General features: G+C 39.5%; 1 protein-coding gene across 3 annotated transcripts in view; it reads left to right on the top strand.

The window, feature by feature from the left end:
- BMPER (BMP binding endothelial regulator) overlaps positions 1-13,301 on the top strand; it is a 255,226-nt gene that overhangs the window by 157,313 nt on the left and 84,612 nt on the right. For all 3 annotated transcript variants that reach the window (XM_068972505.1, XM_068972503.1, XM_068972504.1), the window contains exon 11: positions 2,172-2,217. In XM_068972505.1, coding sequence (XP_068828606.1) covers positions 2,172-2,217 — 46 coding nt within the window. The remainder of the gene's footprint in view (positions 1-2,171; positions 2,218-13,301) is intronic.

Below are 13,301 nucleotides of genomic sequence, written 5' to 3'. Positions count from 1 at the left end.
ATAGAAACAGACAACAGAGCTCTTGGCCATGAAATTGTCATGTTGCCCCAAACCATGGAGGGTGGCATGGCATGGAGTTTTGAGTCTCATTCAAACCTGTCATAGCCTTTAGTGTACCTTTTTAAAGCATCAGACATGGTTCTAATTCTTTAATTATCAACTGCCATCTTTGTTGTTGCTGTTGTTCGTGTGATTTGTTTTTTAAGTACCTAAGTCTACTCTTGATGCAATCGACAGGTAGTGAAACAGGGCTTGACACAAATCTTGGGCCACCACTCTGTGGTCTGTTTCCTTAGTTACCTGTAAAGAGGGGGAAGGGGCATTTGTATATAGAGAGTTGTTGTGAAGCATAAATGAGATAAAGAAAGAAGAAAGTACAGCATTTTTTTCCTACTATATAGATATCCAATAAATGTTAACTTCTCTTAAAGATTAAGAGGAGACCTCTCTCATCTTAAAAATCTGGAGTGAAAAGTTGGCCTATAAGGTCACACAAAATTAGGTTTGATTTTGGGTTATAAGCTCAACATTCAGAAAAAGAAGATCATGGCATCCGATCCCATCAGTTCATGGAAAATAGATGGGGAAACAGTGGAAACAGTGTCAGACTTTACTTTTTTGGGCTCCAAAATCACTGCAGATGGTGATTGCAGCCATGAAATTAAAAGACGCTTACTCCTTGGAAGAAAAGTTATGACCAACCTAGATAGCATATTCAAAAGCAGAGACATTACTTTGCCAACTAAGGTCCATCTAGTCAAGGCTATGGTTTTTCCAGTAGTCATGTATGGATGTGAGAGTCGGACTGTGAAGAAGGCTGAGTGCCGAAGAACTGATGCGTTTGAACTGTGGTGTTGGAGAAGACTCTTGAGAGTCCCTTGGACTGCAAGGAGATCCAACCAGTCCATTCTGAAGGAGATCAACTCTGGGATTTCTTTGGAAGGAATGATGCTAAAGCTGAAACTCCAATACTTTGGCCACCTCATGTGAAGGGTTGACTCATTGGAAAAGACTCTGATGCTAGGAGGGATTGAGGGCAGGAGGAGAAGGGGGCGACAGAGGATGAGATGGCTGGATGGTATCCCATGACTCGATGGATGTGAGTCTGAGTGAACTCCAGGAGTTGGTGATGGACAGGGAGGCCTGAAGTGCTGCGATTCATGGGGTTGCAAAGAGTCGGACATGACTGAGCGACTGAACTGAACTGAACTGACCCTTGTGTTACATGACATCAATGTCTTCATATGAAGGAAAATGCTCAGCTCACTAAGTTTTTGTGCATCTTAATAACAAAAATTATAATTTGTTCTAAATATTAACTTATTTTAAATCCTTACAGTTAGCCTGATATTAGGTAACCTAAGGAATATATCTAGTAGGATGTCTGTTTCATACCATGTGCTTCCTGAATGTCCATTTTCTTCCACACTTCTTTTCCCCTGCGATTCCACTGAGTCAGAGATAAAGCAATGTCATTCTCTGACAAGAGCCCTGAGATTATGCATCTTCCTTTAAATGTCAATCATTAGAAGAAATGCAGTAGAGGAGATTACACTGTTTTTCCAGAAAAGTAATGGAAAATTACTCAGCATTTCAAAACCCTTAGCCCCATTTGGCTTTGACTACATAATAGTCAGGGATAGCATACCACTCTCTGAAAGAAGGAATCAGGTTGAATTTCATTTGTGGCACAGATATTGTTCATATACATAGGCCCAAGCTTGGGTTACTGTTTATTTTTGGCTCCCTCCAATAAGCAGAGACAGAATGAAAGCTTTGCATAGATTGATAGATTGACAGCTAATTCCCATTTCTATACGTGTGCACTTGGTCTCTAGAGGGCTAGATTTGAGTATCAGTGAAAAGGTGGAATACAGACTGTCTCCATCTTCCCTCCAGTGAGAAAAATCACACCAATGAAACCTCTAGGGATTATGTTTCTCTGAGGATAAAAACAGGAAAGCTTTTTGAATGACTTTGCCTGGCTGGAGAACCTGATACTTAAAACTTCATTTTCACCACCATCATCACCATCTGGGCATCGAGTTCAAATACAGCTTGGATGAATTTCATTGATTTATCTGGTATGAGATTTAAAAAAGAGTTTTGTCCTCAGCAGACCCTGATTTTTAACACTGAACTCTTTTTTTTTTTTTCCTTTTCTTGATTAGGGTAAAATTCTCAACAGGAAAGGATGCTGTCCTATTTGCACTGAAAGTAAGTTTATTGAAAATATGTTATTAATATTTATTTTGCAGTTTATAGTACAACAAGAAAAATGGTGGTGTAAGTTTTCAGCCTCTTTTATTTCTGTAGGAATAGGATGGGATCATCTTACCTTGCTACAGACAATTAAAGTCAATGGTAACCCTTGCACAGAAGCACAACTAAGACAAATGTGGATGTTTCTGCTGGGATTTGTTGCTATGAGAAATTTAGAAGACAAATGGTCTGATGAGGTTTTAGGAAGGGCCAGGTGGCTCAGATGGTAAAGTGTCTGTCTACAGTGCAGGAGACCCGGGTTTGAGCCCTGGGTTGGGAAGATCCTCTGGAGAAGGAAATGGCAATCCACTCCACTACTATTGCCTAGAAAATCCCATGGGCAGAGGAGCCTGGCAGGCTACAGTCTATGGGGTCACAAAGAGTCGGACACGACTGAGCAACTTCACTATATTATCACTATAGATAGCTTGATGTGTCTTTTAACTGCTAATAGCATTTGCAGCCATAGCGACTAAAAGATAATGATATCCTGTAAAACCAAACATTATATATAACCTAGGAGAGATTCTCCTTCCTTCCTTATGAAGCCAAACAGTTGCCCGTCTTTCTCCCTTACCCTCACCACGGCTTCATTGCTGTTTCACTTGGGCACATCCTGTGATGTTCTTGGTAAAGAGAAAACAAGAGGTCATTTGGTTGGCAATGATGTAGCCATCCTGTTATTTTTAACTGAGTTCTTGAAGGTTCTCTCTAACATGGCCATTTTGAAAGCCATCTGGGACTGTACTACTCACCACTTAGACAGCATAGCAACAGATTTCATGTTACCCCCACATGTAAGTGTGCCCAGATCTGTTAGCAAACCACTGTTTCAGTCCCCTCACATTCATATGGTTTCTAGATAGCTTTCTGAAATGTTTCACTGAAGGAGGAGTATTCATAATGTCACTGTCAAATTAGTATGATAAGCAGGATTAACCCAGCCATAGAACCTATTGGAGTGTATTTTATGAGCCATTCAGACTTAAGTGGGCTTTGATGATAGTTGAAAGCAGCTTTCACATGGAAACAGGTTTGTTTATTTCACTTGTCTGAAGTCAGAGTTTATATTACTAAGAGTTATCCTGGCTCTTCTTTTTAGACAAGAGGTACATAGGTTCATTATATATATTACCACATATACATATATTGCTATTCACACATACATATATCTATCTCACTATTTTTTGAGACTGAGAAATATTAAACTATTATGCACTGTACACTGGATAAAAGTGCTGGCTGAATTAAGGAAAATTAAGTTATAAACTTAATAAAATAATTTTTCTTTCAAGACAAGGAAGTACATACATTAAGTCAAAGGAGGCCAACTAAGTATATTAGTAGAGCCTGGGAATTATGCAGGAAGAAGAATTAGCTATGATTAACACACCAGTTGATTTTAAAACATATGTATAAACTATTACATTTAATCATCTTCCCAGAGACTCTCTGAGGAAATTTTGTTTATGGATGGTTTGGAGGCCACTTCCAGCTTAATTCTTTTTTGGATGTGCAGAGTCAAGCCTAAATTGAGGAAGTTTTCCTCTGTATCCATGTCAATGAAGATGTTTACATTTCCCTAGAAAGTATCTCCTAGTTTAAGTAGAGCCCAACCGCCAATGAACAGACAGGTTACATCTTCCCGCCTCATGCTGTCAGGCAGGAATACTGCTTATCAGCTTAATAAGAAAATGTATGGCCAGGCTTGTACAGAAATAGCCTAAATCTTAAATTACCAGACTTTATGTTACAAGGATAATTGTTGAGATCATTGAGAGGAAAGCTACATTTCATTATTAGTTTATCCACTATGGGCTAATGTTTGCAAATATATTGGGTTCACCAAAAAGTTCCTCCGAATTTTTCCATAACATCTTACAGAAAAAATACCAGGAAACTTTTTGGCCCACCTAATAGCATACTGGTGACTTATTAGAAAACAAAAAGGAAAGAAAAGAAGAATAGAAGGATGAGTATGACAAAAACCAAACCAGATTTTTAACTGGTCATATTAAATATTGATTGGACATGTGTTGTTCATCGTATTATAAGTATACATGTTGTACACGTAAATGAGCCTGTGACTTCTGTCACTGAGAGAGGCAAGTTGGCAAGGGAGAAGTCACCCAGCTGGAGGGATGCCAAGGAGATGACTGACTCTGTGCACCTGCGTCCAGCAGGTCAATATGGGATGAGTCCAGGCATGTGGTTCTTGGTCCAAATCGAGGTGATATCATCAGATGGCAATGTCTCAATTTCCTCTGGTGTTCTTTCCGTCTGTTTACTCTTTCTTGCTCTCCAGCAGTTCTTCCATCAACGCTGTAAAACACATTCTACTTGGAGAGGTTTATTTGTTCAGATTGAGTTGAGATGGGATGACTTCCAGTTTTGTTTAAGCAATGCTTAGGTTTTCATAGCACATTCAGGTAGACTTATTCTGATGTCCTTCAGCTGCAGTCTAAAGACCTCCTATTTTGAGATTCCTTTGTCATTATATCCAAGATCCAGAATAAACCTTAGAGCTCGTTTTTTTCCCTCCTATGTCAATTATGAAAACTCTTCTGGTATATGAGTTTCTAAAACAGGCAAATGAAGTTTGAAGTACAAACTAAGGCTAGTATTTTCTAGAACCAGAAAAATGACTGATTTCTGTCTCATTCAAATAAGATCACACATGCACATATATATACCCCGTTAGTTACTGCAGAGTTTCCAACCTCAGTGTTATTGATTTTTTGGCCAGATAATTCTTCGCGGTAGGGGCTGTCCAGTGCATTCTGTGATGTTTAGCAGTGTCTCTGGCCTCTACCAACTAAATGTCAGTAGCGACCCAACAGTATCTTCAGAAATTTCCAAATGTCCCCTGGGGGTCAACGTCACTCCTGGTTGAGAACCACTGGTACTCTAAACAGAAGTAACAGCATAGGTGAATCCAGAAACAAACACCTATGATACTAACAATACATTGATTCTTTTAATTAATTAATTTTAGTTAGAGGATAATTGCAATATGATGTTTCTTGTAATACATCAACATGAATCAGCCACAGGTATACATGTGTCCCTTAACACAGTGATGAGATGGAGTAGGGGCATAAAGTGAGGCTGACCTTTACTGGTGTAAAAAATGACATTGCAGAAGCCTTTGGATTTAATTGAATGTGTTTCAGTGTTTTCATTGCCTAGCTCTAGAAAAAAATTATAAAGGTATCATTATGTCTCAATTGATTCAAGTCACCATCTCTGTTTTATTTGCTAGGAAGCTAGAAATAAATTTGTATCTCATCTCCAATAGCATGCGGCTTTTGAGTAATACACTTTCTCCTGACTTCATCTTATATGTCTTTTACCTTTGGATGTTTTGGATTATTTAGTACGGATGCATGTAAGCTATTCCCAATCCTCTTTTGGAAGGAGGCAAGATAAAAATAAGTGTTAGTCACTTGAGTCGTGTCCGACTCTGACCCCATGGACTGTAGCCCACCAGTCTCCTCTGTCCATGGAATTCTCCAGGCAAGAATATTGGAGTTAACCATTCCCTTCTCCAGAGGCTCTTCCAACTCAAGGATTGAACCTGGGTCTCCTTCATTGCAGGCAGATTCTTTACCATGTGAGTCACTGGGGAAGCCCATATTATGTATGTGGAATGGCAATCCACTCCAGTATTCTTGCCTGGAGAATCTCATGGGCGGAGGAGCCTGGTGGGCTGCAGTCCATGGGGTCGCAAGGAGTCAGACATGACTGAGCGACTCACACACACACACATACACACACACACACAGACATGCACACATGCATAAATAAAATGGACTGACTACATAGCATCCAATCTAAAACTTACTTTGGTTATCTGCAGTAGTTAAATGAGTATTGCATTATTTCCAATAGTGACATGGCATCATCTGTTTCTAAAATCCTATAGAATTCCTGCCTTATTGACTGGCTTAATCTGCCTTGGTAGTGTTTGAGGCTCTCTCAGACCTCTGAAAGGAACAGTGAAGAGAAAACTCAAACATGTAAAACAGTTTTATAGGCTTCTCCTTCAAGTCAGTGCTCACAGTAATTTATAGTTACCCAGGTACAATGACTGAGGTACAAAATTGTTATACTCCTCATAGTACAGTAGTCTTCAAAGTCTGAAAGACCAATGATGATTCCATAAAAAGACAGTCCTCTTAAAATCAGACCTGAAGAAAGTGTGTAAAGGATTACTATCTTTTACTAACATGGGACATTCTCTTTTTCCAACTGAAAAGAATTAAACTTGATTTGGAGGATTTATTGAAAATAAGATATTTGAAGTGAGCTAAACAAACTTTATGAAGCTTTGGTGCAAATGCTGTTTCTTGCCAAAGTATGAGCTATAGCTTAAAGCAAGTCCTGCTTTCCCTGAGCTGAGTGTCACAGGACTGTGAATTGGGTGCCAAGAAGGCCACTGTCTGTTGTGTGTGTAGCACTTGGTTTTGTGTAAAATGTTATTTTACTGTGTGTTGTCAAACCGTAGGCAGAATCTTGACCTAGCCACCCAACAGAGACCTGAATCAGATAAATTCTTTGCTGGCAGAATGTCTGTTTTCATACATGGAAATAGTACTCAGTGGCAAAATTTTCACTGATAAGAGATGGAGTGGTGTGTGTGGGGGGCGCGGGGGAGGAGAAAGACTGACTTTGAGAAAAAATTTAATCTCCTAACCATCTGTTAGATCAGAGGCAACCAAAGGTAATCCAGACATAGATGCTCAGTCTCTGACTATCTCAGATCTGTTAAGCTGTGCCTGTAGCTACATCAGTCTTAACCATCAGAATCCCAACCCCAAAGGAAAGTTCACGATTACATAACACAGAGGAGGGTAGGGTATGCTGAGCACAGATGTGCATTTAATTGAAATAACCTCAACGACATGTCCCACAAGTAATAGGAAATATTAGGTTTCAGCAACTTAGGGTACAAGGAGGCTCACAGTTGCCAGGTGACTTTTTAAAACCCCCAAGAGTTAGGTTTCCAGCTGTGTGCAGCACTGGGGTATCTGCTGTCCAGGAGGGCCCCTGTATGCTGCTTGCACCCACCATGGACAAAGTGGAATTGCCCTAGCTGGTCTTGGCACATCTTTCTTAAGTTCTCGAGCATGGCTATAGCGATCTCCAATTAAAGAGTAGTTGTAGAAGGGGGGACTGCAACAACTTAATGAAATAGTGACCTTGAGGTCCATTTTATGAGAAGTCTCCACTGACAGAGGTTCTGCAAATTAGTAATGCTGAGTTTGAGCAAGGTTTCTGGCCTCCAAGACTGTAAGCAACTCCAGGTCCCTGGACGCCAGGAATCTGTCCTTAACTCAGGAAAGCGAGGAAATTTGAAACCGGAGCCCAAGATGCTTGTAGAATAAGAATTTGTGGTGTTGACTTTAGCCCTGCCGAGGAGGTGTTAAGCTAAGTAGCCACTGAAGTTTCTGCTCCAGCATCTGGAGGTGGGTTTGTCACTGCTCCTGAGGCTCACCCAGCAGACGGGGTGGCAAATAAAACCCGACTGTACCACAAGTGGTAGCTGGGAAACCCCACACAGGCAGGAACGGCATTAGAAGGGAGTGCGGGAATGAGTTTATGTTCTGTTTTATATACTGCTCTAAGAAATATTGTTTCTTTAAATGTTCTGGCTCTAGACTGATGTAAAGTTGGAGGGCCCTAAGGTTATTAGGGGTTCTCTTTTATCCATGACCTATTGTCAGTTTCAACAGGGCGTTAGTACTTCTAAAGTTGTGACTATTAACAATCATCACCACCACCATCATCACTGTCTAACAATAATGGCAGTAACTGTAATAGCAACAGCAGCCAATGTTTATTTAACATCTGCTATGTATTGAAACAGGTCCTAGGCTGTCTTTTTTTTTTTTATCTTATTTGATCCTCACAGTCATTTTGGCCATTTTATGGCCAAGTAAATGTCATTAGCTCCATTTAACAGCCGAGGAAACTGAGACTTTGAGGTTAAGAATGATGCCCAACGTAGGTCATGGAGCCCAAATCAAGGAAGTCTGGCCCCAGGGCTTGGACTGGAAATTCTATCTTTGACTTCTCAGTCATTTTGTTTGATTTGATAACGAGTTTCGGTTAGGAAGGGAAGAGAAGGTCTGGAGGGCTTTTTGACTGGTGGGGATTAGAGATTAGAGAAGAATTTTAGGAAAAGTTTCTAATTAGACAGCATTTCCCTCTACACCACCCAGGAAGAAATGTAGGTTCAGATGCCCATGCTTTCCTATTCCTGGCAATACCTTCACTTTTCTGCTCAGGTGCAGAGAAGTTGGTGTGCTCTGTGCTCAATGAAAAATCAAACTGGCATGGTTTTCCACGTTATTCATTTTTCCTCCTGGAAACTCAAGGTTGAGATGCTTCCAGTAGTAAGTGAAGATCTCCCAAATCTTCTTACTTACAATAATAAAAGACATGTAATTTGAAATTTGGAATAACTGTGTATAAATTCCATCAGGAGTAAGAAAGAACAAAATCTCTCTGCCAGTCAAGCTCATCACCATTTTAGCATCATGGGATTGTATAAATGAATGGACCTTAATGTAAGGGCAACCTTCCCACTTCTTAGGTAAGGAAGTTGGGGCTAATGGTAGTATTAACTGGAAGAACAAGGATGAAAACCTGAACATTTTTTATTCCCTACTCCAATATTCATTCTATAATATTGAATGTTCTCCCTGGAATTTTTCTTGGGAAAATGTTTTTAACATTATTATTAAATATTATTATTATTAATAATACCATTATTAAATCATTCATTAAAAGTGACTTTCTTGCCTAATTTTGGAACAGTATATTTTATACTTAAAAATATGTATACATTCATTACTAGATATATGGTACATTTCACCAAGGCTGCCATCTTGAATCTCAAGAAAGACGCAAATACCAATTTCTAAAGAAACTTATGAACAAAGTCTGTTCGCAGTAGTGAACATAAAACACAGCTAAGTGGCAAACCAATACAAATCCCAAACTATGAAAAATATACTTTGTGGAAAAAACTGTATGGTAAATTACACATTACTGTATGCAAACCTGAGGCAGACTTATACCTCTCTGGAGGTCACATTTCCTCTGAGTAAAATAAGAACAACACAAAACCGATACTCTGCTGCCGCTGCAATTGCTCCTATGACCAGCAGCAATTTACTGAATGTAAATCTGTGTCAAGTATCGTGATAAATGCTCTCCATGCATTCTGTTCCTTAATCCTCACAACAATCCATGCAGTGGAAGCTACTGTTATTCTCATTTTACAAATGAGATCTGAGGGTCTGAGAAGTTACTAATAAATAAGGTGTATTTATTAATAAAAATAAGTCATGTCCGACTCTTTGCAACCGTGTGGACTTTAGCCTGCCAGGCTCCCCTGTCCATGGGATTCTCCAGGCAAGAATACTGGAGTGGGTTGCCATGCTCTCCTCCAAGGTGTGTTAGCCAATAGCCTGATCCGTGAGATGCCAATAGCCTGGTCCATGAGACTCCAGAGCCCAAACTTTTAAGCACTACTATATATTCTTTGTTGACTACATGTTGGAGGTTTACTGCCAAGTATATATGAAGTTTGCCAATTTCTTTCCTCTGTACATAATTAGGGGCTTCTATTTTTTAATATAAATTTATTTATTTTAATTGGAGGTTAATTACTTTACAATATTGTATTGGTTTTGCCATAAATCGCCGTGAATCCGCCACAGTTATTTGAAAACATTTGTATCTATTCACCTTTTGAAAGCGTATCTGTGTCTTTGAGATCACTGAATCTCTTCAGTTTCTTGGATTACAGTACTTGAATTCTAACCTTCCCTGGCAGTTGGGAGATATGATTTATTAACTACACTCTGTGGTTCCCCTTGATGGGAAGTTTATATCTGTGAGTAGTATCATCTTTTCCCTTATGCAGGTCCCCTTCTTGGTTAATGCGCTCCTCCCCCAACCGCTGCTCCCCTCCTCTGCTCTGCCCTTTCGTATTTCTCCTTAATGCACATGTCTGCCCTCCTTTTATTTTGTACCTTCTCATCTTGTGAGCTCATGGCCCTGCCTCCACGGTACCCCTTCTGCAGTTACTCTCTCAGTCTGGTTTCACATTTGTCTAGATTTCCAGGTCCTTAACACAGGACTTCTTGGCAAGATACGAATATGGCAGATCTCAGTTTCTCACTTTTTTGGAGGCTACACTCATCTTTCACAAAGGACTTGTTTGAATTTGATTAACAGTTGCTACCTTTGATTCTCTAAATTATCCGGGTTGGGAGTTGGATGGAGAGATGGATGGCTGTTTCCAACCCCTATCTGTTGACTGAATTCTGGCACCCCTTTATCCCAGCTGCACAGGTTTTGAGTCTTAATGTTATTTCTCATACTTTCGGCATTTTTCTCCCATGTTGATCATCAGTCATCAGGTCTGGTTGATTGTCTCTTTGCATTGCTTTTCTAATAAATAATTTCCTTCCCATTCCCACGGCAGCCAGCCCCTCATCCTATTCCCTGTGGTTAACCTCTGCCTTTTCTTCTTCAGCCCTTTCTGCAAGCCACTGTCAGAACCCAAACTTGGCTTTTATGAAAACTACACCAGCTTTCTTGACTGGCCTCTTGCAGAATTTCTCAAAGTTTGTTTTATAAAATGCTAGTGCTGAGGGATCCTCATGAGTAATATTTTCAAAACACGTTTCTATGATTAAATACATTAGGGAAATGCTGGGTCAAGTAAACTTAAATGTGTTTCCTCACTGCAGAATTCTCAGAGCCCTTTACATGCCAGCGTGCAGGGTAAACTTTCAGGAGGATGATGGAATATAGAGTCCTCCCGAACTAATTTGGGCTGCAGAGGTTTTTTTTTTTTCTTTTTTAATTTCTACTTATTTTGGCAGAGTAACAGGCAGGATTGATGTTTCATAGGAAACATGTTAAGAAATGCTGGTTCTTTGGAATAAATTTAAACTTCTCAGGCTGACAATAAATCTCAGGCCAGTTTATTTAGATGGCTGGGGTGTTTTACATCTCCTGAAGCAACTACCCATCCTGGGCAGATTGGTCTCCTGTTCTTGTGCAAGCTGCCTTCTTTCCCATGTCTGACTATCACGGTAACAATCTTCTTTTGGTCTAGAGACTTACTCCATTCAAGCTCCAAATCTACATTTTGTTTGTCTTTTATAGATGAACTCAACATTGTCTTTTCAACACATTTACCTTTTATAAGTACGTTACAGTCTTTTCCAGTTCTATTTCTGCCAGCAGCGGATTTGCAAGATTTACATAGCATTTATAATGATGCAACCAGTAATGACTACTCTGTAAGCATCTATTATATTCTCAGCATTTTGACAATGCTGTCTTTATAACCACCATGCAAAGTAGTTGTTCTTTGACCCATGTTACAGATGAACAGACTGAGGTTATGTAGGTAGTATGCACATGATTTTGTAGTCAGTGGGTGGCAAGACTGGGATTCAAACCCAGGACTCTATTCTAAGCAACTTAATGTTCACAAAGCTCTAAAGTGGTTTCAAAGCTGGGAGACAGGTTAATTTAGAGATGAGAAACCCATCTCTCAGGTAAAAAGTTCTCTTTTCTGATAAACAGTAATTTCTAGCTTTAAGACAGCAGACATTTTAAGGTCAGGGCTTGGATTAGAGAGCATAAAAAATACATCTTCTATAACAAGTTTGTGTTAACACCCAGTGAATTTCCAGCACTCTGGAAGGTGTCATGGAGGACATGGATAAAAGGTTGATACAGACCCTGAGTTGAGGAACTTGCAGTGTGGTTGGAGAGATGAAGTGTAAACACGTTAAATGACAGAACCATATAATATAGTTTATAATTAGCTTCTAGATAGGCATTGTAAAACTGGGGTTCATGAACTCCTAGGAGGTCATTGGTTAGTCTTGGAACAGGGTGCCTATGAATCTCTACATTTGAATGGATACACTCATTTTCACTTGGAAGGAAGAGTGTCTATACCCATCTTCATATTTCCTAAAAGCTCTGTAATCCCAATTTGTTAACAACAATGACTGCATGGGATGTTGTGGTATAGGGTATAAATGGAAATATCGAGTGGAGGCACTGGCTTCAAAGCTACAGAGATTGGGTTGGACTGTTTCTACTGCTAACTGGCTTAGAGACCATGGGCAACATGTCAGTTTCTTCAGATTCACTGCTAAGAAATTAGGGTAATAATATAGCATGTGTAGACAAGTAGTTAGGATTAAAGGAGATAGTGCAACTATGGAAAGCATCTGGCGTGTTGCCTGGTACAAGCTAGTCTCTCCAGGCTAGTTGCCTTGATTTTTGCTAAGTTCATTTTTTTGCTCTTACCTCTGTAAACAAACTGAGTGTTTTAAAAACAGTACACATTTATTATCTTAGCAAGTCCTGGAGGTCAGAAGTCTGAAATGGATCTGAGTGGGTCCAAATCAAGGTGTTGGCAGAACTGCATTCCTTCTCAAGGCTCGAGAGGATCTGTTTTCATGCTAGTCTAGATTCTAGAGGTAGCCCATTTTCCTTGATTTGAAGGAATCCTTGATTTGAAGGAATCAAATCATCTTCAAAGCCAGCAGTGGTGAGTTGAGTTCTTTTCATACCATATCATTGTGTGACTCTTCTCTGCCTTTTTCCTTCACTTACAAGGACACTTGTGATAGCATCTGTCCTTCCTGGATTACCCAGGATAATTTGTTCATAATCCAACTAATTAACTGATTAAGCAAAATTCTATTAAATTATTTGCTGTACACCATTTATCAGACTTAACTATTTTTGTGAGTTCAGTGGGGGCAGTATATTTTTCCTACTGAAATTTAATATTTAATGAATTAACCTTTCATTTAGAAAATATTTGATATCTAATATAGATTATACCAGTCATTGCTGTTGGTAATACATAGATAAATCCGTTTATCCAATATTAAGGTAGATCCTCCAGTGTACAAGACAGTGTGTCAGACACTGAGAAATATACACAGAATTTATGTGTAAGGAGTTTAAGGCCTGGTTTAGGCATT

This window comes from Capricornis sumatraensis, chromosome 5 (genome assembly GCF_032405125.1).
Source record: "Capricornis sumatraensis isolate serow.1 chromosome 5, serow.2, whole genome shotgun sequence".
Taxonomy (NCBI): Eukaryota; Metazoa; Chordata; class Mammalia; order Artiodactyla; family Bovidae; genus Capricornis; species Capricornis sumatraensis.
Note: the sequence above shows the minus strand (reverse complement) of the source record. Positions and strands in the feature narration are given on the sequence as shown.